At 36.0% G+C, this 22,931-nt stretch overlaps 1 protein-coding gene across 3 annotated transcripts; it reads left to right on the top strand.

Annotated features, from left to right (window-relative positions):
- Window positions 1-18,874: 18,874 nt before the first annotated feature.
- On the top strand, window positions 18,875-21,777 carry LOC113327018 (probable fatty acyl-CoA reductase 5). Of its 3 annotated transcripts, none has more exons than XM_026574657.1 (10): window positions 18,881-18,980; window positions 19,102-19,233; window positions 19,374-19,576; window positions 19,676-19,776; window positions 19,921-20,116; window positions 20,213-20,377; window positions 20,543-20,627; window positions 20,714-20,998; window positions 21,096-21,163; window positions 21,360-21,777. In XM_026574657.1, the coding sequence occupies exons 2-10, from the start codon at window positions 19,171-19,173 to the stop codon at window positions 21,544-21,546; spliced, it is 1,353 nt and encodes a 450-aa protein (XP_026430442.1). In that variant the 5' UTR covers window positions 18,881-18,980; window positions 19,102-19,170; the 3' UTR covers window positions 21,547-21,777. The 3 variants fall into 3 exon arrangements, with proteins under 3 accessions (XP_026430444.1, XP_026430442.1, XP_026430443.1); XM_026574658.1 differs by having other exon boundaries at window positions 19,098-19,233; XM_026574659.1 differs by lacking the exon at window positions 19,102-19,233 and having other exon boundaries at window positions 18,875-18,980; window positions 21,360-21,776.
- The last annotated feature ends 1,154 nt before the right edge of the window (window positions 21,778-22,931 follow it).

The raw sequence follows: 22,931 nt of genomic DNA, 5'->3' as shown, positions 1-22,931 counted from the left end.
GTGAAGAGTTTCATCCCACAAGAGGCATTGGACAGGGAGATCCTCTATTCTTGCTATGGAATTTCTTTCAATACATCTTGTTTCATCTCAACAAGATAACTCAGTTAAAGGTATTAAAGTGGATGCTAAGCCATTAATGATTTTCTTTTTGGAGATGATTGCTTGATTTTCACTCAAGAAAATCTTTCTTCAGTCATTAAACTTTTGGAGTTCTTACACAATTTCAGTACCCAATTAGGTCAAGTGATCAATTTTGATAAATCTTCTGTGCATTTCAGTAACAAAACTAAACCTGAAGTTGTTGAAACCCTTACACATATATTAGGTGTTAAACCTATGAGTTTTAAAGAAAGATATCTTGGTTCTCATTTAATTCTAGGTGACTCAAAATAAGAAGCATTCAAAGCCATTGGAGAAAATTTTATGAACAGATACTCTACATCCTTCTAATTTCATGGTTGTTCACTCTAATGATAACTGCATGTATTTTTTGTAAGGACAGATGCGACATGTTTTTCAGGAAGTTAACCTAAATCCTTTTAATTCCATGCATAGAATTCATTATCATCTGCATCTCATTTGCATGACACATCAAGAAGCACAAGCATTGTTAATCCCATTAGAATGTATCAATGGAAGCCTCCCAAACATGACGTATTAAAATTTAATGTGGATGCTTCTTTTAATGAGGAAACTAACACACTTGGCATTGGCATTGTATGACGCTCTCATGCAGGAATTTGTGAAGGGATCAAAGGATTCTACTCAGATGGAGTATTAATCCCGGAGGATGGAGAATGTCTTGTTATACGTGAAGCTCTATTGTGGGCTTGGGAAAAGAAACTCAAAATTATTCACATAGAAGCTGATGCAAAGTTGGTAGTTCAATCAATCACGGATAATGTTCTTCTTATTCAATGAGAAAACCGGAATATACTATAGCAAATAAAAAGTTTAAGTGCAAGTTTATTTAATTGTAATTTTGTGTATGTCAGTAGAGATGATAATAGGGTAGCTGATGCAGTTGCTAGATGTGTTAGAGAAACAACTACAAACTTGAACCTTTTAAATAATTTCTTTGCAGAAATTTGTAGGCTCCTGGCAAGAGACATTACTATTCCTTCATCATAAGCAATAAAATCCTTTCTTTCTATAAAAAAAAAAAATGAAAATGTGGCCACCAACGGTTAGCGGGCACGCGGGTGTAGGGGCTTCCCCGTACAGAAGATCTGAAACCATCTAACACTTTGAAAATCAACCATTAACGACTGAAACATTGAGGTACAACGACATATAACCCAGAATTTCCTCATCATCTATTCTCGATCGACCATCCATAACATATCCGTTGAACCTTCTATCTTCCCAATATTCACATGATGGTAAAGGGTCCTGAACAATATCAACATCATTATCAAATGACTCGCTTTTTTTCTCATCGATTTTAAACTTCTTGTGCTCATTTGGGATTTTTTGTACGTATCTGCGTTGTCTTGTGACTCTCTTCGAAGTTGTACATTACACATCCTCTTGGGTGAAACAAAGGCCCAAAATAACTTTGTTGCTCGGCGTACCCAACCATCTTTACTTTTCCTTTGGGAAAATCCTTCTTATAAGGGTCAAAGACAACATATTTCGTCGTCAAGTTTTCCAATTGGCGTCTCAACTTCAGATAAACCACATCTTGGGAATTTTCCTTACTGTTGTAGGTGTACATGTCCCCATAAAAGTTATCGTCCCATTCCTTTTTCTCAAAAGCCCTCTCAACAAATATTGGGAAGTGCAAATATAGGCACGCCTGCAGAAAAACCATATTCCCTCTGATTGGTTCCTTTCATACCTAGAAGCCTTTCTCAACTCATTCAACAAGTGTGCAAGGATGGCAGTTCCCCAAGAGTATTCGTGAATCTTGTCAAATGGATGCAACAGCTGAATAAAGTTGGCATTCACACGAACACCAGAAACGCCGAGAAAGATAACAAATCACAGGATGTAGAGGACATGTGCATTGGCCGTGGAGAAGATACGTTCCTTGGTCACCAATTTTCCCTCTGCACGAAGTTTCTTTGTTCCCATGAAGAGTTCCCTCAACTTCGAGAGTTGGAATATCCTCTTTTTTTCTTTGCCTACTAGCATATGTGACTTGGTCATCTCCTCATCCCATTGGAACACATTCTTGGTGAACGAATCTTGTCCCACTCAAGCTCTTGCACGTAGACTTCATGCTTCACGGCTTTACCATATATGCTTAGGCTAGTAATGAACTTCCCATCATTTGGATTTATCATCAACGGAAGATGCAAAGTATTCGTTTTCTCGTAATATCTCTCGGCAAAGGCGGAACAAAGAGGTTTGTCGTAATAAGATCTAAATTCTCGAACGCATGCAACAACCCCTTAGATTTTACTATCTCGACTACTTCTTCAACTTCTCTAATGGTCGATTCTGGTGCTTCTAGTACCCAATTCTTCATCATACTCCTGACGTTCCTGGATTTATACAACGAACGACATCCTTGTGACCCTATTAAACAAAACAAATCCAATGGACAATAATCAAAACACTACACGGATAATAAGTTTTATGTCACATAGCATAAGGTTTAGGTAGTTACTATGGTATGGCAGACGACATCGACCCAACGGTATTGAGCATGTGGAAATATCTTCAGCGTGTTGGGATGTGGCTTCCTTTTTTCTTCTTTGTACCATCATTCTTACCATATGTTTTACATTGTTCTTGACCGTCTCCTCCTTGGACTTGTTCTTGCACTTTTGATAAGCACGTTAGTGCGACACCTTTTCACCCATAATTACATTAGTTAGGACTAATATTTTCGCTAATAAACTTGTTTTATGTATTTTTAAGGAAATAAGTTTTTGGAGAAATCGGCTTGAAAAATTGCTAAAGGCACCCCAACTTTGGCTAAGGGTACCCCCAGAATTGTGTTAAAAACGCCCCAGAAATTTTGTTGAAAACACACACGGGATTTTCTAAGAAAACCCTATAATGGATAAGGGGCACCTGATTACTATCGCCACCCTCGGCAGTTGGATAAGGGGTAGCAATCTTCTTCCTTATTTGAATTTCAAATTTTGGAGGGAAAAATGGGAGCCGATTAGGGTTCGATATTTGAAGGCTTTCTAGTGAGACTAAATTGATGAAAATCATTGAGTATGTTTTATTTAGCCAAACAGAGATGGTAATCTTTGTTTCGGCTAGAATTGGCTAAATATCGGTATTTCAAGATAACAGTGTTCCCCGTTTTGACAGAAAAAAGTGTAGCTTATGAACAGAACTAGAGTTTGAATTCTGAAGGTGTTCTGAAGAGACTAAAGAGCTAAGATTAATTGGGGTTGTTAATCATGACCTAACAGAGTTGGTAGTTGGTTCTGTTTCGGTTAGAATTGGATGGAATCGTGAGTCCACGGGTTGCTACGTGTTTTCTGTGGAGGATTTTGGGAAGATTTGGTGAGGGTTTTTCGTAGTACTGAGTTGGAATTATCCTTCTACGACTTAAAAGGGCTAGTAAATGATTTGGAGTCGAGAAAGAAGGAAAGTTTACGCGGATTGAAGGAAACAAGAAAAAAAAAAATATTCCATGTGATATTTTGGCATGTGATTATAACAAGTTTGATTCAACATGTGACGTAGATTCAACGTATTTGGAGTGTGCTGATACAAGAAAGGGAACATTGACATCTTCAAAGACGTGTAAGAAGAGAAGAAAGTAAAGAATGAAAATAAAATCTCGTAAATTAAGAAGATATGTAGTTATTACGAAGATTTCCTTAGCCTGTTGAATATAAATAGGGTGGTGGGGAGCTGTAGAAAGGAACGGAGAAACTGAGAAGAAAGTATTGATTAGAATCGAGAGAAAACAAAGTTCTAGGAAGTTCTGCTACTGCTGTAAACTCAAGAACACGAAGAACAAACACATGTTAGATACAGTCGCAGAAGATGTCGCAGAATAACCACAGAAGATCTCTATCGTTCCTTATCCGGTAGCGAAAGACCTTTTGTCACTGATTTGCGTAGCTGAATCTTTATATCTGGGATTCTTAAGTCGCTGATGCTTTTAGCTACCGAAAATCGTTGTAAGCAATTTTATATGTTTTTGAATACAATGATTAATCAATTTTTCTCCATATTTCGATTCATGAGTAGCTAAATTATTTCTAGGATTTTGGAGGAAAATATTTTTGTTATGTACTAATAATTTTATTTCTTAGACAATAATTACTCAATTACTTGTGTTATTCATGACTAATAATTTCTCTTCTATAAATGCTTCATTTTAATTATTTTGGGTAGTTTCTACCGATCTTTTATAAGCGAAGGGGGTTATGTTTTTGTAACAACGAGAGTCGCATAATTAATTTTAAACGTTTAATCTTCCAAAACCCGAGATTGGGTTCAATATGGTTTTGAGTATTTTATGAGTAATTGTCTGAGATAATAAATTGTTATTTTACAACCATCAGAATAGTGGAATCTAAAACCCTAGGCTTATATCTCCTTGGTTAACAAAAATTAATTAGCTTTCGAGTATTTTGTCTTATAATCTTAAAACCGACCTTTTCAAAAGTCTGAGAATCGAACCTTCTACTTACCACTTGTAAAAACTTCATCAACTTGTTCTTGAAATTCTCTTATCTCTTCATCAACTTTATTCTCACTTTCTTCTCCATCACATTCATTCTCACTTTCTTCTTCATCAGTTTCATTCTCACTTTTGTCTTCATCGCCTTCCTTGCCACCAATTTATTCTTCATCAACTTCCTTTCCCACACTTTCTTCTTCATTGATATCCTTTCCACCACTTTCTTCTTCATTAACTTCCTCCTCACCACTTTCTTCTTGAGAAAATTCTCTATCACCACCTCCTTCTTCAGTAGGTGTATCAGAATCAAATTCTTCTTGTCTTGGTTTCTTCGCTTGAGGTGGTGGGTCCTTGATGCGGATCACTTTGGTCTTACTCCCCGAGCCCCTTCGATGGGAAGCATTCAAAGTTTTACCACCCTCTCGACGAGGTCCGAAACTCTGAGGAGAATCAAAGTCATTTTTCCTCTTATATTTCTTTTCGGATTGATTTTGTTGCTTGTCTTTGTTTGGCATATAGAATACGGAGATAAACAACAAAAAAACAATGAAATTGAATGCATATTTTTGAATTCAAGGTATACAATCGATTTACTCGATGCACATTCAAAATCTGGTTCCTAACATAATACATAACAATCAGATTATATTAGTGCTCTCATGTAATCCGATTCTAACAAAAAGAATGGAACAGAAAAAATTGGGCATTTTTTCTTACAAGAATCGGTTTATTTGATACACATGTAAAATCCGATTCTAGTATTACACATCAACAATCGGTTTTTATAAGTGATCATGTAATCTAATTATGGGATAAGCAGATAAGAATTCAAAGGATACACAATCGGTTTTTATGGACACATATGTAATCCGATTCTAACCTATAAAAATTATGGAAAAACGATGATCCCTACAGTAACTAAATCGGGTTGTGTGGACATTAACATTGTCCGGTTCTGGTTCAAATTTCTCGAACAATCGGTGTTTGTGACCAAGAACATCAACCGTTTCTAAACACAATCGGTTCACAAGTACATTAACATCATCCGATTCTGGGAAACCCGAAATATTTTTGAGCAATTGCATGTTACTAAAACCTAGTTTAGAGGATTGAGTTGATAGAAAAGTACCTGATTCGACCCATTTCCTCCTATTATGCGATAAAAGATGCTTCGTCTTCCTCAACCATTTTCTTTGTTTTGTTTCGAATCGCTTCAACAATTCTTGGATTATTCTCACTAGGAAATTTCCTGTTAGTAGGATGCTTCACTCGCGTTGGTTTCGACGACATTTTATATAAAAAAGAAGCGATTAATCATTTTTGGAACGTCGATAATCGACGATGTTTTGGTTTCAAAAAAATGAAAAAGGAGGGAGAAGAAGAGAAAGAGAATCTGTTTATAGAGGGAGGGATATGAAAATGAAATTGATTTTAGTTCTAGGTTTTATTATTAAGAGTTAACGGGGTAAATTGGTAGTATTAATATTTTTTAGAGGGTAAACTGGTTGTTTCAGCAAATTTAGACACCCCTTATCATTCCATATTTGGTAGATGAAGTAATTTATAGGCCCCAATTAATCACACTAGGCCACAAACTAGCCAGGTTATGAAATCTCTAAACTCTAGGGAAAGACTGGACCCATTTATCTCAAGTATAAGAGAGTCAGGCTACTGCCCAATGTATGGGTTACCTCATGTTGGTTCTATTTGTTATAGTTATTGTACCTACTCGCTGCGTGGTCACAGGCAGTCGCAGTAAATGTCGTTGATCGACGAATATGGCAATACTGATTTACTTCTACACCATTTGGAGTTCGCTTTCCCAAAAGGACATGCATAAATATTGGGGAACTATCGTTGTTATCAGTTAATAACTTAGCATAGTCTTGTCTTGAAATTTCCATCTGATTTCCATAATTTGTCTGTCTTGATTTGATGTATGCTGATGCCCAAAATATAACATAAAGGATGAGTTTTTAATCCTAACATTTTTAGGGGTGACCCCAAAGAAATTAGGGTCTATTTTTTTATACCCATCCAAGGGCAGGGGTTATGGGGTACCCTGTAAAATTGAAGTTACCTATATGCCCTTCCACTAATAAAACCAATTAAAACCTAATCTAATTTCATTTCAATTCATTTCAACTCTTCTTATTCTCCTTTTATTCTTCATTCCCGAACGTAGAGAGGAAAAAAATTCCCTCATTCTTCAACTTCAATTCATCGTCGTCGTGAATCGCCGAATCAAACATCGTCGCTTCTTCTACAAAACGATGATTAAAAATAATGAATCCAAAAAGCTCGAGTGAAAAACTATACCGTGGTGACGATCCGAAAATTGGAGAAAAATAAAAAATCAAAGAAATTGTTACTGAAAATGATGGAGAAAGCGAAGAACGCGAAGAAGATGAAGCGGCTCATGTAATTGCTGGTGATGAATCTAACAATCAAACTCTCCGGAAACTTCAGATGGTCCCAATTAGGTAAGATTCTATCATTTTTTGGGTTTTTATTGTTTCAATTTGACGAATCGATGAAAACAAAATCTAGGGTTTTCGGTTTTTTACCGAGAATCGGGAGTTAGTTATGATTTTTTACTCCCAATTGTGTCAATTTTCTTCATTCCTCAAGAACTTCGAACATAATCGGGAGATAAATTTATATGTTTTCTACTAATTTTATAACGAATATACTAGAGGATTAAAAGATATAGAGACGCAGTAATTGGAAGTTCAATTTTTTTTTGACTTCCGAATATAATATGTTTGTTGAAAAATTCAAATATTTTGTGATTCTGGAGAAATCTAATTTTGGGGCTACGTTTAAATAGAAAGAAAATGTAATTTACTTTACTTCTGATTGTTTGATTTTGAAATTGAAATTATTTTGGGGAAACATTATATTCTGTAGATATGTATGCTTGTTTGCTTCCGATTGCTTAGGCTTAATAACTTAATAATTTTCTGATGCATATTCAGTAGATATGTATGAATAGTTGCTTCCAATTATTTTGACTCAACAACTTAAGAGTTTTCTGAACTCAAAATGATGCATATTCGGTATCCGAATGTTAATTATTTGGAAGACAAAACTGTCATTTGGCATCCGATTATACGTATTCGGGTGATAATGTTGAATTTTACTGCCGAATGTTTATATCGATTGTTGTTTTTTTGTATATCTTCCGATTGTGTAGTTTGTTAACAGATTCTTATGAACCAATTCTCTTTAATTTGTTTTTTTATGGATAGGCGAGGTAAGAGATTCCAAGGTCTAGTTGACTCAGGGGCCTCGTCGAGAAGGGGGTAAGAAAGTGACACCTAGTGCAAGGAGAGAAATGAGTTCTAAAGGAAATTCAAGTGCTCAAGATGAAACTCTATAAGGAACTCAGGAAGGTGTAGAACCAAGTGACATACAAGGAACTCAAGAAAGTGTAGAACCAAGTGCCACACAGGTTAGAGTCAAATATGAAATTCAACCAATTGATCCAATGCCAAGAGTAGAAGAAGAAGGACAACCAAGTAGTACGCAAGGAGAAGGAGAAGGTACAAGGAAGCCAATTTCTAAGAAATCATCACACCTTGTCACATCTTCTTTGGTGGTGAAGAATATCCCGGAAGTAGAAATCTACCGGAGGATGGACGAAAATTGTTATTTGGATACAAGACACTTGGGACACAGATATCTACAAAACCGATGTAAGAATCATATCTTTTTATTAACGTATTATTTTCTTGTTCGTAATAGTATTCTATAATATCTTAATGTTTATTTTGTAATTTGTTGCGCATTTAATAGTTTCATTCCGATGTAGTTCGTCTACTCAAACGCACGTCCGCACCAACAAAAATGACGGATTGGCATGACCGGGTGGCAATATCAGCGTTCGTAAAGAGACTGTATATTGACACCGACACCTTCTATATGTCGTTCAGGGAGATGACGATTACCCCGGATGATGTTGTGCAGATTCTTGGTCTCACTGACCATGACACGTCTGTGAAGTTTAATTACACAAAGCAGTGCAGTTGGGAACAACTTTATGTTCTATGTAATCAGTGTTTTGGTTGGATGAAGTGAAATTAAAAATTCAATTCGGGAGGTGCGCTAAATACAGAACTAGACAGTTCAACATGGATCATTTGATGGATATGTTCAAAGGCACCTTGGAGAAAGAAGAGAAAGGAACGTTAACCGATGAAGAAGTGGAGCACGCGACCACCACATATCTACTATGTGTATTGGGATGTCTCATTTTCCCCAATGCTGGTGGATACCGGGTCGACGCCAACCTTCTATAACTACTACATCCTCTCAATAAAGTCTGTGATTATTCTTGGGGCATGGCATGCCTTGCATTCTTCATGGAAGAGTTGAGAAAGGCGTCGAGGCGAGGAACTAGCCAAATTGCTGGGAACATGAGCCTATTACAGGTATTTTATTTTACTAACTATATTAGTCCATTAATAGTTATGTTTTTCTTTTTTCTCAATTTGAAAAATCAATTTTCTAATACTTGGTTTCGTATCCATATAGACATGGATCTATAACTACTTTCTTATTCTGAAATTGGATTTAGAGAACCCGGAGTGCCAGAAAGGTATTCCTAGAGGAACAAAGTACGTCTTCGATGATAACTGTTCTAGGACAAATGAGCAACAGTTGATTCGCATGAGGAAGGTTTTGGACTCGTTGAAGGCCTCGGACGTATGTTTTGATCATATAAGGAAGACCGAGCTACTGGACATATAGTGGGTATATAACAAAAAAAACCTTACTATCCTCCACCTACTTTCCTTTTTGAGGTTGTTGATAAATCATTCCTTTTCCTCCACCATACTTGAAAATGACTATATGCGCATATCACAAAAAAAATCCTCATAAGTGTAAGCATTTAACATACATTATTTGAAAAGGTAAAGAGTAGTCATGAGCATACCAAATCGTTTGCATAGTGCAGGGAAATATCAGTCCTAAAATTGAAAATCATCATCAAAAAAATAAAGAAAAATTACAAAAATAATAAATCCTAATAAAGTTTTTTTTTTAAATAAAATAAACAAACCCTAAACTAAAATTGTCTAAAAAAAATAATAATAAAATTGTCTTTCTTTTCTGTTCTTTTTGCTTTAATCTTTAGCTCCAAGTCTTTATGAAATCACCAAATTCCTTGGCTCAATTTTCTTTATGATCCAGAACCTGTAGACACAAGATAAATACCCAAAAACATAAAAAAAGACAAAAACAATAAAAACAAAAAAAATAAAAAAAATAAATCTAAAACCCTAATAAATCTAAATCCCTAAATCCCCGGCAACGACGCCAAAAATTTGGTAGGTTGGGAAACCTACAATAAAATACTGCAAGTGCACAGTGTCTAACTAGTAGAACAATGGCAAGTACAGGTCGTTCCCACGAGGAATCTGAAATACTCTACCAACTAATACGAAAACTAAATAATCAAATAGATGATGTTTTAACGGTTTTCAGAAATTCGGAACAAAATGAAATACCAAATAATCGTAATAATAAACAAAGTAGGAGTGGGTTATTAGGGTCTTCGATTTCCACCAATTCAATCATATAAAACTCTACTAATCTCTATTTATTACTCAAGGAAATTTCGAAATCAATCTCATGTCTCGGAAGATGGTATATTAAATTCTAAAATATAGTTTCTCCGTTGTAATTTCCTTCGCTTCATAGGTAGTGATTCTAAAGCATTACATATCAATCCTAAATCATACCACGTCAAAGGACTTAATCCAAGCACGAAATATCAATTGAAAAACATAAATAATCAAGAAAATCACATGAACTATTAAATGTCAAGCCATATTTGAAGACAAATCACTAGTCGATGAATTATTATTAGAAATATCAACATACAGTTTATAAAATTAAATTGGTTTCCATCTAAACCCTAACATGGCTGTAGCTAGACAAAGCTTTCTCAAAAACCATAAACAAATTAAAATCAAAAATTCTAGCTAAGCGAAAATGGAATTGAAGAAATGAAACTTCAAACCCTAGTCTTCTTTCCCGGTTACGGCTGTGTAGCCATCTCCTCTGTAGCCTGGTCGGCTTCCTCCCTCTTCTGTTTCTTCTCGATTCCCATATAAGGTGTCGTTGGAACTCCACCTAAGACCTAGCAGAATTGCTGAGGCTCGGTACAATACCCACCATATTTAGGCCCATTGTCAAGTCCAACTTCTGTTTAGCCATCAGCCACAACTTCTCTGGCCATCTCAATTTCGTCAACCACCGGCGAACGGCGTAATCAATTACTCCAGCTCCTTCCTTGACTGCCCACAACACAAGATTCCACTTCACACACCAGTTTCGAACCATGTAGGAACCCGAGTACCGATCTCTACCCTCTGATCCTTATCAGCCAAGAACATGGCCATTCCTTCCAAGACCAGCGTTTCAAGTCTTTGTTTGCTGCAATTCGTTCTCCTACACACCAACTTTCATTCCCTGCTTATCTGACATCACCTCCACTACGAATTCAACTCATTCAACATAAGATCCATCTCAAAACCCATCATTTACAGCCACGAGTCAATGGCAGCAACACTCGTATCATCACTTTCTTATTCTCGTATCAACTCAGCCACACCCATCTTCTTCGCTTCAACTCCATTCCATACCGACCACCTTCCGACTAATCAAACCATATTGCACTGCCATCTTCTAACAATATCAACAGCTCATACAAACTGTCCGCCTGAGAGACTTATTGACTTGGTTTCAAACAAATCTAACACAGCACTAAAGAATCAACGACAAAACCATTCTTCTTCATGCCTGCACGGCCATAACAACCACCGCCAGTAAGAGAGATGCAGCCAACTGATGTTCCATGATCATCTAAGCCTCTTCCCGTTCTCATTTCCTTCTCGAGCTTCCATTTCTTCAGAACTTTCGCCAACAACATACATTTCATCTATCACAGAATGCAACCATCTCGATCACAAACCCAAGGGATTCAGTTGATCTAGTGCTTACAGTCCATCTTCATTCCATTCCAATCTGTGGATAAGAGAGATCACCACCATTTTTTTCCATCTCATGCTGACACAAAACCGTTCGAAGTAATAGAGAAACACTACCATTTTAATCATTTTTTCGACTCCAGCAGCTCAACTATCTACTCAATTTAGCTCCATCTTCTTTGAACAAAACACAAGCTGCAAAGTCCATCCATACCACCTCCGTGTACCGATGACAGCAACTCATCCATCTCTGCCGGTTCATTCTCGTTGCTGCAGTGTCTTCCCTTTGTAATCTTCCATCGCCAATTTCTCTGTAGATTACTATTTATCACCAGGAAGAAAATGTGATACCAGCTGCTTGGAAGAGAGTATAGGAAATGCATATTCTGCCTCGTAAGGAAATGAGGCAGTTGGGAAACTAGACACGTCTCCCAGATTCCCACTTCTTTAACCCTTCTCGGTTAAAAAATGCCACCTGCATGAGAATTCCTTTTGTCTCATATAAGAAATATGAAATATGATGTTGTCGTGGACACGTCACTTGCTTGAATCAAAGAATGCACTTCTCTGTTTCACCATTTACTATCCATGAAAATTGTTAGTGGTGCTAAAACATATTTTACTTGATAGCTCGTAATTAATTAAGTTGTCTCCCTCTGGTGCCCTGAGACGCTCCGGTCATTTTTGTTGCAAACGCTCTCAAGCTTGTAAATTTAGCCGTTTATTTTTGGATGATGGTATTCGCTCGTACTTTATACAAAAGCACTAAAATAGTGTTATTAGCCAAAATATCGAGTCCTAATTAATACAAATATGGGTATAAAATATAGTACATACGTGCTTATCAACACCCCCACATTTATATTTTGCTAGTCCTCGAGCAAAACAAAGAATATATCTGCTACACAGCTGGATATGAAGAGTGTTGTCTGCTAAACAGCGAGATCGGTCCGCTAAACAGCAAGATCGAAAGATGTCTGCTAAACAGCGAGACGAATCCACTAAACAGTGGATAGAGATGTCTGCTAAACAATGGATAGAGATGTCTGCTAAATAACAAGATGAAACCACTAAAAAGTGGTGTAGAGAAGTCTGCTAAACAGTGAGACAAATAATCCGAAAGACCCGCTCAACAGCTGGTCATGTCATTCAATTTTTATTTTTTTATTTTTTTTTTATTTTTTTTGAGACCCGCTAAACAGCTGGTCATAATATGCATATTTTTTTTAATCAAAACTCCTAACGAAAGTGCCACTCCCCCACACTTAAACATTACATTGTCCTCAATGTAATTGAGTCATCCAACGTAGAAATTAAGGTGGGAAATTTGCAAAGTGATATGTAAAAGAAATAGACAAATAAAAAAAATAAAAGATAGAGTAAAGGGAACAAATCTGATGGGTTGACTCCCATGAAGCGAAAGGTATTTGTTTCCCTGCTTTCAGTACCACGTTCTCAAACAAGATGAGGTTAATACCCCCAAGTAAGCTGCCAATCATATATATAGAGTCTGAAAAGTTGGGGATCAACCCAACCAATCCAGTTAGCTGAAAATATGCACCTGCAAAAACTATAATCATCCAAAGATATATGTGAATCCATTTCCCATAAATAACAATCTTTAGTAATCAATCCATGCATTGTTAGGTTATGTAAATCATTCACACAAAGAGGTATAAATTGTTCAATAGCTTCTAGTTGAGGTGCACGCCTTAAGTCAGGTTCTAAATCAGCGGAAATAACTTTCATGGATGATATTGGTTCAAGTTGAGAAAAATAGGGCACACGAGCATGTGTTGGCTCAAATGGAGCAATAATATCATGACTCATAGACTCACTATCATTTACAACGGTTTCATTATTAATATTATCAAGATGAGTCAAGGGCGAAGCTTTATCGACTGATGGAACTAGTCGAGACTCGGGCAGAATTAGAGGTTCTAGTTTGGGTTTCTATGTATCAGTGTCTAGCAGCGGTGTGGAGTCTAATAAGACATTGACTTCACAAATAACACTACATCATCAAAATCATACCCAAAATGAGTTAAGCAAACCTCTAATGGATCTTCCGAGTGGCTCTTGCAAAAGCCTTGCGAGTGCATACTTTCTTTTGGCCCACAACACTTCAGGCTAAGGTACCTAAAAAAAATCAAATAAAATGCATATAAAGAACCAAAAGAAATCTCAAAGAAAAACAAAATAAAATTATGTACAAAAAGATATCAATCAGAGAGTATTTTTCAACCACTCCCCGGCAACGGTGCCAAAAATTGATGTGATTTGTAGATAGTGGTAAAAGTGGTTCGATTCTCAGACTTGTGAAGGATATTAATTAGACTTAAATCCTAATATTAAAATAGAAAACTCACTAAAAATTATAGAAAACTCAATCAAAGATGATATCAATACTAAAAGAAACACTAAGGCTAAGATTCCACTATTTTCCAAGTTCAAAGTGAATAAACCAATACTTATATTTATGCAATTTTCTTGTTTAAGTTGATTCTAAAATATTACAACAAGTAGATTTTCAGAAGTAATAATTGTAAATACCAAGTATGAAGCATCAAAAGTCTTAAAACTAAGCATACTCCATCAAAATAGATCACAATCACTCAAATAAAAATCATATTCAATAATATTTCACGGCAAATAATAAAAAGATAAAATAGAATATACCACTTTTTGTTGGAAAAATAGCTTCCTCTATCGCCTCAGCAATGGGGTTTATCTCCTCATATTAATCATGATCTCAAAATATGTGTTTGTTGCTCAAAAGATGATTAAAAGAGTGAAAAGTAATAACACGGACTGTTTGCAACAATGTATTGGTGTTGCAAAACAGCTGTTACAATGGAACTGTTACAGAAAAACTGTTGCTTTGCCGCTGATTTTAAGACCCTAAAATAAGACTGCGCTGAACAACTTAATGTTCTTCAGCTGTTAAACAGCGACACTTTTCTGCGACTGTCTACCGAGGGTCAATGTTCTTCGCGTTCTTCTTCTTCAACAACAGCAGCAGCAGAAACAAAGTTTGGTAAAGCTCTGATTTCTTCTTCTCTGGCTCTCCTTAGGTTTCCAAACTCTCGACACCTCTTCTATATGACCAAAGACATCTATTTATATCAGAAATACCGATTAATTCTCTCCCAAATCTTCCAAAATCTCTTTCCTTCTCTTCACGGCCAAGTTGCGACAAATTCTTGTTTTAGGATTTCTACGCGTTTCTGAGCTTTCCTTTTTATTCTAAACTCTTCCTTAGATAGATAAAAATCTTTGGAAATGGGATGCCCCTTAGTAATTAGGTTGCCCCTTATCCAAAGTGAGAGTCCGAATAGCAAATGTCCTCCGGGTGCTTTCCGACAACTTTTCGAGCCAATTTTTTCCAAAAATGTTTATTAGCCAAAAATACCTACAAATAAATAAAACACCATAATAAGTACAAAAATGTGCCCTAACAATATATAGAATCGAGACAAATAGGACACAAAAATGTGTCTATCAAATACCCCCAAACCTATTATTTGCTACTCGTCGAGCAAAAAAAAATAGAAATAAAATCCTAACTCACTATCGCAGGCATCGTCGATTGCATTTAGCGTATGCAATAAGCCTTTAAACCCCTAGGTGTCCCTAGTGACGGAGTGTTTTCTCCGGAGGGCTTACCAGAGGTATACCCACAAAACCTTTTTACTCCAGACCCTAGCTATCTACACAAAACCTTGGAAGGCACTAAAGAATCTCCTTAGTTGGCATACTTATTAACTACAGGAGGAAGTACCCTGATGCGAAATTCCAATTGTTGTACACGAGTTTTCACTCAAGCATACTAAAATTCATATGAAGTGACAGAGCTCTACTCAGATAGTTGCACTATGGACATCAATATCCGGAGTCAAAACTAATCACATTGATAGATCAAGAAGATGGATATAGAAAAACATAGATGGTTTTGATGTTTACTAGGTGAACGGTGTTTCTCATATCTGTCTGAAGGCCTCCGTCAAAATGAACCTACCCTAATGGACTGAGATACTAGTCTGACTAATATCAACATACTGCATATACAAGGGAACCAGTGATTGATAATCCTAACTCTAGGTCAACACAACTGGCATATACAAGGGTTCCAGTGGTCGACTTTATTGAATTTATTCCAGTTGGTATGATGGTCTTGTCTGGTCTTTTTTTTTTTTTGGTATCTCAATCACTCTAATTCACCCTAGCATTGGTAAAAACTTGAATCGCGAGCCCCACCTAATCACTTAGAGAAACATAGTTTAAAAACAAAACAAAATAAAAACAGAAGTAAAAAGGACTCAACGAGATATGGTGAAACTATGATGTTATTTCTAACACCTGAGCTCTGTCCTTTTATGAATAGACTCTTTAGATGTTGCCATCTAGTCAGATTGGTTCCTCAACTCCTACAACCAAAATGCTTCCATCCACTTAGATTGGTTAGTGCCATCCTTAATAGGGATAAATTTCTAGGCTCTGGAGTTTAATTATTGCAACGAAAAGGTAACAAAAAGTTCTACTCCACCCCCAAACTTAAATCTAACATTGTCCTCAATGTTTCTAATCAAATAACAGTACCAAAAATATAAGTAACATGAGGAAATAGTAAAGAGAGAAGTCGGAAAGATAGTACCTGGGTGAAGTGTAACCAAAAACCTACAAAAATATTATACAACATACAAAATCGCCTCGATGGTCAATCAAGGTAAATAGGGTCCTCCAGAGGGACCTCCTCAACATCACCTGTAGGAAAAAGCTCTAAAAATGGCTTCAATCGATGACCGTTAACCTTCGAAGAACTACTACCATCTGGTGTCTCAATCTCAACAGCGCCATGAGGAAAAACAGTACGGACCACAAAAGGACCGGTCCACCGAGAGCGCAACTTCCCGGGGAATAGATGCAAACGAGTGTCATATAGAAGAACTTTTTGACTTGGAGAAAATGACTTTCGTAAAATATTCCTATCATGCACAAGTTTCATTTTGTTCTTATACTCCTTAGCACTATCTTATGCATCTCTACGAATCTCGTCCAACTCATTGAGCTGGAGCTTTCTTTGAGCTCCTGCCTTGTCAAGTGAAAAGTTTAAGTTCTTAATAGACCAATAGGCTCGATGCTCCCGGGAGTTACCCTATGCGATAAATTGCTATTGGTTATGCCATAAGTAACTCCCGCGAGATGGAACTATCCGGGAGTCCTTTTTGGTTAATGGTATGTGTTTGTCCATTTTTAGTACTCAAGTACTAAAACCACATGATCACACCTAAAAGATAGGTTATTATTGATGACAAAGCATTAAATCCTCACCATTGAGTTATACTCTCTAATTTTGTGAGGATGGCATTACCATTTGAGACTGGAGTTACTCTAGCATCTTCTTCTCCGTTGAATGAGACGAGGTTAGAATAACATATTAGCGTCACTTCTATAGGTTATTTTGGGGATGAATTTTTCATAAATGTTGTTTGATCGGAATAATATTTGGGGAAGTGAATTAGAGCAACCTTCTGCCATGTGTTGGATGTAAAAGATGTTCAATTGTTTTTCCCTAGTAGAACTGTGAAGTGTGTTAGTGGTTACTTGAATGTTGTATTTGTTTCCATTGGGCACCTCTTTGGGATGATGTGCTCATTCTCCCATAATTTAGTTTTCTAAATCAAAAGAAATGGTGTGCACGAAAATATTCGTTTTTGTAGCTTTAACTCTTTATCGAATCTAGAGATATTATATATCTTATATCTTATATATATATATATATATATATATGTATTATTTGTTAATGTGTAAAATAATATATTATTGTATTCATATCACTTATATATTTTTTTATTTTATAATATCATAGTGATAGAGAATACCAAATCCATGTAAGATAATTTAATCCTCACAACTGCAACCTATGAATTGGTACCATCTTCTGGACTTTGGTATTCCCTGTATCAATCATGCCATAAATTGCTATTGATTATGCCATAAGTAACTCTGATGAGATGGAAACTAACATGGAGTCTTTTTTGGTTAATGGCAAGTGTTGGTCCACTTTGAGTACTCAAGTACTAAAACCACCTGATCACACCTGAAAGACAGGTTATGATTGATAACAAAGCATTGAATTCTCACCATTGAGTTATACTCCCTAATTTAACTCGAGCAATTCCCGACATGAATGCCAAATTCATATTAAACAAACAAATTTTCACCACTGATCTTCTGAATTGGTAAGACCAGTGGAATTTGGTGTCTCCTATATCAACCATGCGATAAATTTCGATAAGTTTATTTTATTTTTTATTTATTTTTTTGATTTAAAGCGTTAAAATTTTATAAAATAGAGAAGTACAGAGGAGAAAGCACATGTCAAGTGCAACAAAGGGAATAAGACTAGTCTAAGCTTTAACAAAAACTAGTAGAGGCATGCAGGCTGCAGCCCCCGGCCTTCGCAACCCCAGAGAGCTAAATAAAACAAAAACAAACAAAAGCTGCACCTGAAAACTAAAAACTAAAAACAAGCAACAGCCAGAGCTTATTAATTTCCATAATTAATTTAGATGAGATGGAAACAAACAAGGGGTTCTTTTTGGTTCATGGGAAGTGTTTATCCATTTTGATTACTCAAGTACTAACACCACCTGGCCACCTAAATGACAGGTTGCTTTTGATAACAGAAAATTCTTTAAACTTATATATTTTTCTTGAAAATTGCTTATATTCTGTAATTTGATTGGGAGTTGTGATCGACTTGGTGTTCCTAGTCAAATCATGAATAAGACTAGTCTAAGCTTTATCAAAAACTAGTAGAGGCATGCAGGCTGCAGCCCCCGGCCTTCGCAGCCCCAGAGAGCTAAATAAAACAAAAACAAACAAAAGCTGCACTTGAAAACTAAAAACTAAAAACAAGCAACAGCCAGAGCTTACTAATTTCCATAATTAATTCAGATGAGATGGAAACAAACAAGGGGTTCTTTTTGGTTCATGGGAAGTGTTTATCCATTTTGAGTACTCAAGTACTAACACCACCTGGCCACCTAAATGACAGGTTGCTTTTGATAACAGAAAATTCTTTAAACTTATATATTTTTCTTGAAAATTGCTTATATTCTGTAATTTGATTGGGTGTTGTGATCGACTTGGTGTTCCTAGTCAAATCATGAATAGTTACGAGACTGTAATGCTTATGTAGCACTCTCCCCTGGTCTCTCTATAAATTGCAAGGCCTTGGCCTGTTCTTTTTTAATGCAATCCTTTTCTTCCGAAAAGAAAAACAAGAGATAAAGCAATGGAAATCAATGGAATTGTTCAATCTCTTGAGAACAAGATCATCCTTGTCACTGGTTCTACTGGATATCTAGCAAAATGTAAGAACAAATAAACGCATAAGTTTTTCATTAAACACGTATCATTTTGTCCATCTGTTATTCTTTACCTTCTCAATCATATGTTTATTCTTCGGTTTTGATTAAATTGCTTATTAGGCAGTGTTTGTGGAGAAGTTACTTAGGCTTCAGCCTGGAGTGAAGCATCTATTTCTTCTTTTAACAGCTTTTGATGCATCTGTTTCATTTGTGGAGAAGTTACTTAGGCTCCGCTACTCAGCGTCTGCATAATGATGTGCGCACCAAATCGAATTAATTATCCTCGGCTTTGTTTCATTTATAACAGATTAATTAATATTGTATTAGTTAAAAGCCAAAATGAAATCAAATAAATTAAACTAACTTGAGCTTAATTTTTTTTTTTCTTTTTTGTAGGTGATGGGCAAGGAAGTGTTTAGAGTATTAAGAAAAAAACATGGTGTTGGGTTCGATTCCTTTATATCCGAAAAAGTAACACCTTTTTTTGGGGATGTCAGTCTAGAAAATTTGGGAATAAAAGACTCTGACTTGGAAAAGAAGATGCATAAAGAAATCAATATTGTTGCAAATTTTGCTGCAGCTACAACTTTTCAAGAAAGGTATATATTCACTAACGAATTCTTTTAGATCAGCTAGGCACAAGCTCGTACGCATATATATTATGGGCTGACTCAATTTTGTTATTTAACATTGATTAGATACGATGTGGCGTTGGCTGTGAACACAATGGGACCTAAGCATGTTTTAAATTTCACAGAAAAGTGTGAAAACCTGGAGATGATTCTCCATGCATCTACAGGTAAGACTCTTAGTGCAAATGTATCCATCCCCACCTAAGATCAAAACTATTATCATGTACGCATTTGCAAATATCCTGCTTATCTTTCTAATCATGCACATATGCAACTAACGTGGATTTGTTTGTGAATGATCGAACGAACAGCTTTTGTATGTATCAGAGAGACGCCCGGAGTTAAATTAGAGACATATCTCAATCAAATATTCAAGGAATCCTCAAAGTTTCTAGACGTAATTGAAGAAGAGAAAAAATTGGTGCAACAAAGATTGGATGAACTCAAAGTCGCACGAGTGTCGAAGAAACAAGAGACTGCTGCAATGATAGAACTTGGACTTGAAAGGTTTGCAAAGGGTGTTTTATCATTTTTGGGATTATCTGAGAATCTACCTTACGTGCACAAAACCCCTTTTTTACAATTCCTTCTTGTTGCTGGTAGAGCTAAACTATACGGATGGCCAAACACATATGTGTTTATGAAGGCACTGGGAGAAATGACAATTGGTCGACAGTTGGAAAGAAATTTTCCTGTTGTTATCGTAAGGCCTACAGCTGTAACTAGCACTTACAGAGAGCCATTCCCTGGGTGGATAGAAGGATTCAAGTATGTCAAATCAATATTAAACACTTTTACCTAAATATTGATGAGGACATAGCGAATAGATTCATGTCACTCGTCCGAGCTATATACTACCTGTCATAGTACGCGATACATTCTCATCAATGAACTGTTTTCCGCAACTAATTCAACTGATTTTGTAATCTGCAGATCACTTGACCCCGTAGTAATTAGTATTGGAAGAGGAAAGTTACCTTGTTTTATTGGGGACCATGATCAGTCATTCATTGACATTGTAAGTCAAGCCTAATTAGCTCTACTGCATGCAACTTGTCTTTTGTAATTTCCAATGTAAACTCCGATTATGATTTGATGAAATAGATACCAGGAGATATGGTGGTGAATGCTATAGTAGTGGCAATGGTGAATCACCTAAAGACTAATATTAATCACAATTTCTCTCGCGGTGACAAAGATATTATCTACCATATAGGTAGTTCTACACACACAGAGCCGCTCCTTAACCTGTTGGAATACGCTTATGATTATTTCCGCCAAAATCCATTGATGGGTGGAGGTATGGATGAAATTGTAAAGCCTGTTTTCTTCCCCACCATGTCTAGCTTCCAAGAGCACATCCATAACAACTATGTGGTTCCTATGAAGGTTAGTCAATATATAGATTTTCAATTGACATTTCTAGAATCGATTTTTATCATAATGAAGGCAACTGACTAATGCCTTATATTCCCCTTTCATGAAGGAGCAAAAAGTTCAATTTGCAAAGCGGTGGGCTGAAATTTATGAACGATACGTGCTTCTGAAAGTTACGTAAGTAATTTCACATCCATACTGATTCCCTCAAAAATAAATAAAAATAAAAAGTTTAAATCAATAAATTAATAGGGGGAAGTGGGGGTTCGAATTCGCATCAAATGAATGAGGGTTGGATCCCAATTCCCTCTCACCTCCTTAACGCACAATATTGCATATCAATTGTTGTTGAAGTAATTTCTGAATTTTGTAGTTTTGATACTTCGGCCACCGATCAATTAAGGATGTGGATGAAAGCGCACTGTGGACCTGAAGAAGCAGTTATACTTGATTTCGATCCGAAACAAATAAATTGGAAAGAGTACATGATGAACAGTCATATTCCTGGTCTGATGAAATATGTTGTCAAATCACATGCAGGATATAATAGCAAGTTATAAATTCAATCAAATTCTGATGCTGGCCTAAAGGGTCGAAATTAAGGTATATATATATAAGGGATAATATCCGGTTACGTAATTGTGTTTGTGGTTCATTATCTAGTGTAGTAGTTTATGTGTTTAACGCTCTTACCAATGGGCAATAATACAATGTAATAATAAAAATTCTAATTAAAATGTATCCTTCTTTTGTTTCTAATCAATCCTGTTATAGTGGCCGCAAGTTCCATTAAAGGGGTGGCAAGCTAATAAGACAAAAAGGGTCATTACATGAGTAATTTAAGTACCCCTTATAAAAAAAATATGAAAATAATTAATTAACCCTTATTGTTGATAATCAAGATTAGCGTTCATAATCAAGCTTAGTGTTGATAATCAAGATTAGTGTTGATAATTAATTTTCACTTATAATAACTCTAAAATCAGATTTGTAGAGTTACAAAAAAAAAGTTTAAAGGAGAAGAAAAAAAAAAGTTTTGTGATATTTGTGAAACCGTAGATTTTGATTCACTCAGCCAAAATGAGTGATTCCAGTGACAAATTTGAGATGGGTGAATCTCTATACGATAGAGAAAACAAATACTACATACCCCTTGATGGAGATTCTGATATGGAGTATTTGTTAGATGGTAGAGATGTTTTAACCCATAGTGAAGGTCAATCTCAAACAATTGAAGAAATTAGCCAACAAAGTGAAGAAATAGCAACTGAAAATGACCAGGTATATTTCTAAATTAGTTCCCATTAGCTTTTTGTCGCTCGAAATTCTTTAAAGTACGTAAAAAAATTGAAACTTTTAAAATTTCAGAAGAACTTACGGTTGGCATTAAGCTAGTTACCAACCGTAACTCACATTTACGGTTCGAAAAGTATCAAATACCAACCGTAATTGGTTCAATTTGGGGAAAAACCCAATCGTAATACCAGTTACGATTGGCTGGGAAAATTTCGATACGCACCGTAACGTGGTTACGGTTGACAATTTCATGCAGTAGTTACCAACCGTAACTCATCATTTGCATGGCAGTATTTACTGCACTTATTACGGTTGGTAATATGAGAATCGTTACCAACCATAACTTTTGTTACGGTGTGTTGTGTATTTTTGTTACCAACCGTAAATTGCTATGTATGTTTTCAATTTTCTTTTGATGTATTTGCGGTTTGTTAGGAGATGACAATTACAAACCGTAGGTGTGTTACGGTTCATATATGTTTGTAGTTTAAAACCGTAACTCAGTTACGATTTGTGTATCCTCTATCGTTACCAACCGTACCTTTATATATATTTTCATTTTGTTGTCTCGTTTAGACTAATGTGGCTATATTTTTGTCTAGATCGGGAATGTACCTCCCATAATAGATGAACAACCTTTAGCAAATGA

This window comes from Papaver somniferum, unplaced genomic scaffold (genome assembly GCF_003573695.1).
Source record: "Papaver somniferum cultivar HN1 unplaced genomic scaffold, ASM357369v1 unplaced-scaffold_10, whole genome shotgun sequence".
Lineage (NCBI taxonomy): Eukaryota > Viridiplantae > Streptophyta > Magnoliopsida > Ranunculales > Papaveraceae > Papaver > Papaver somniferum.
Note: the sequence above shows the minus strand (reverse complement) of the source record. Positions and strands in the feature narration are given on the sequence as shown.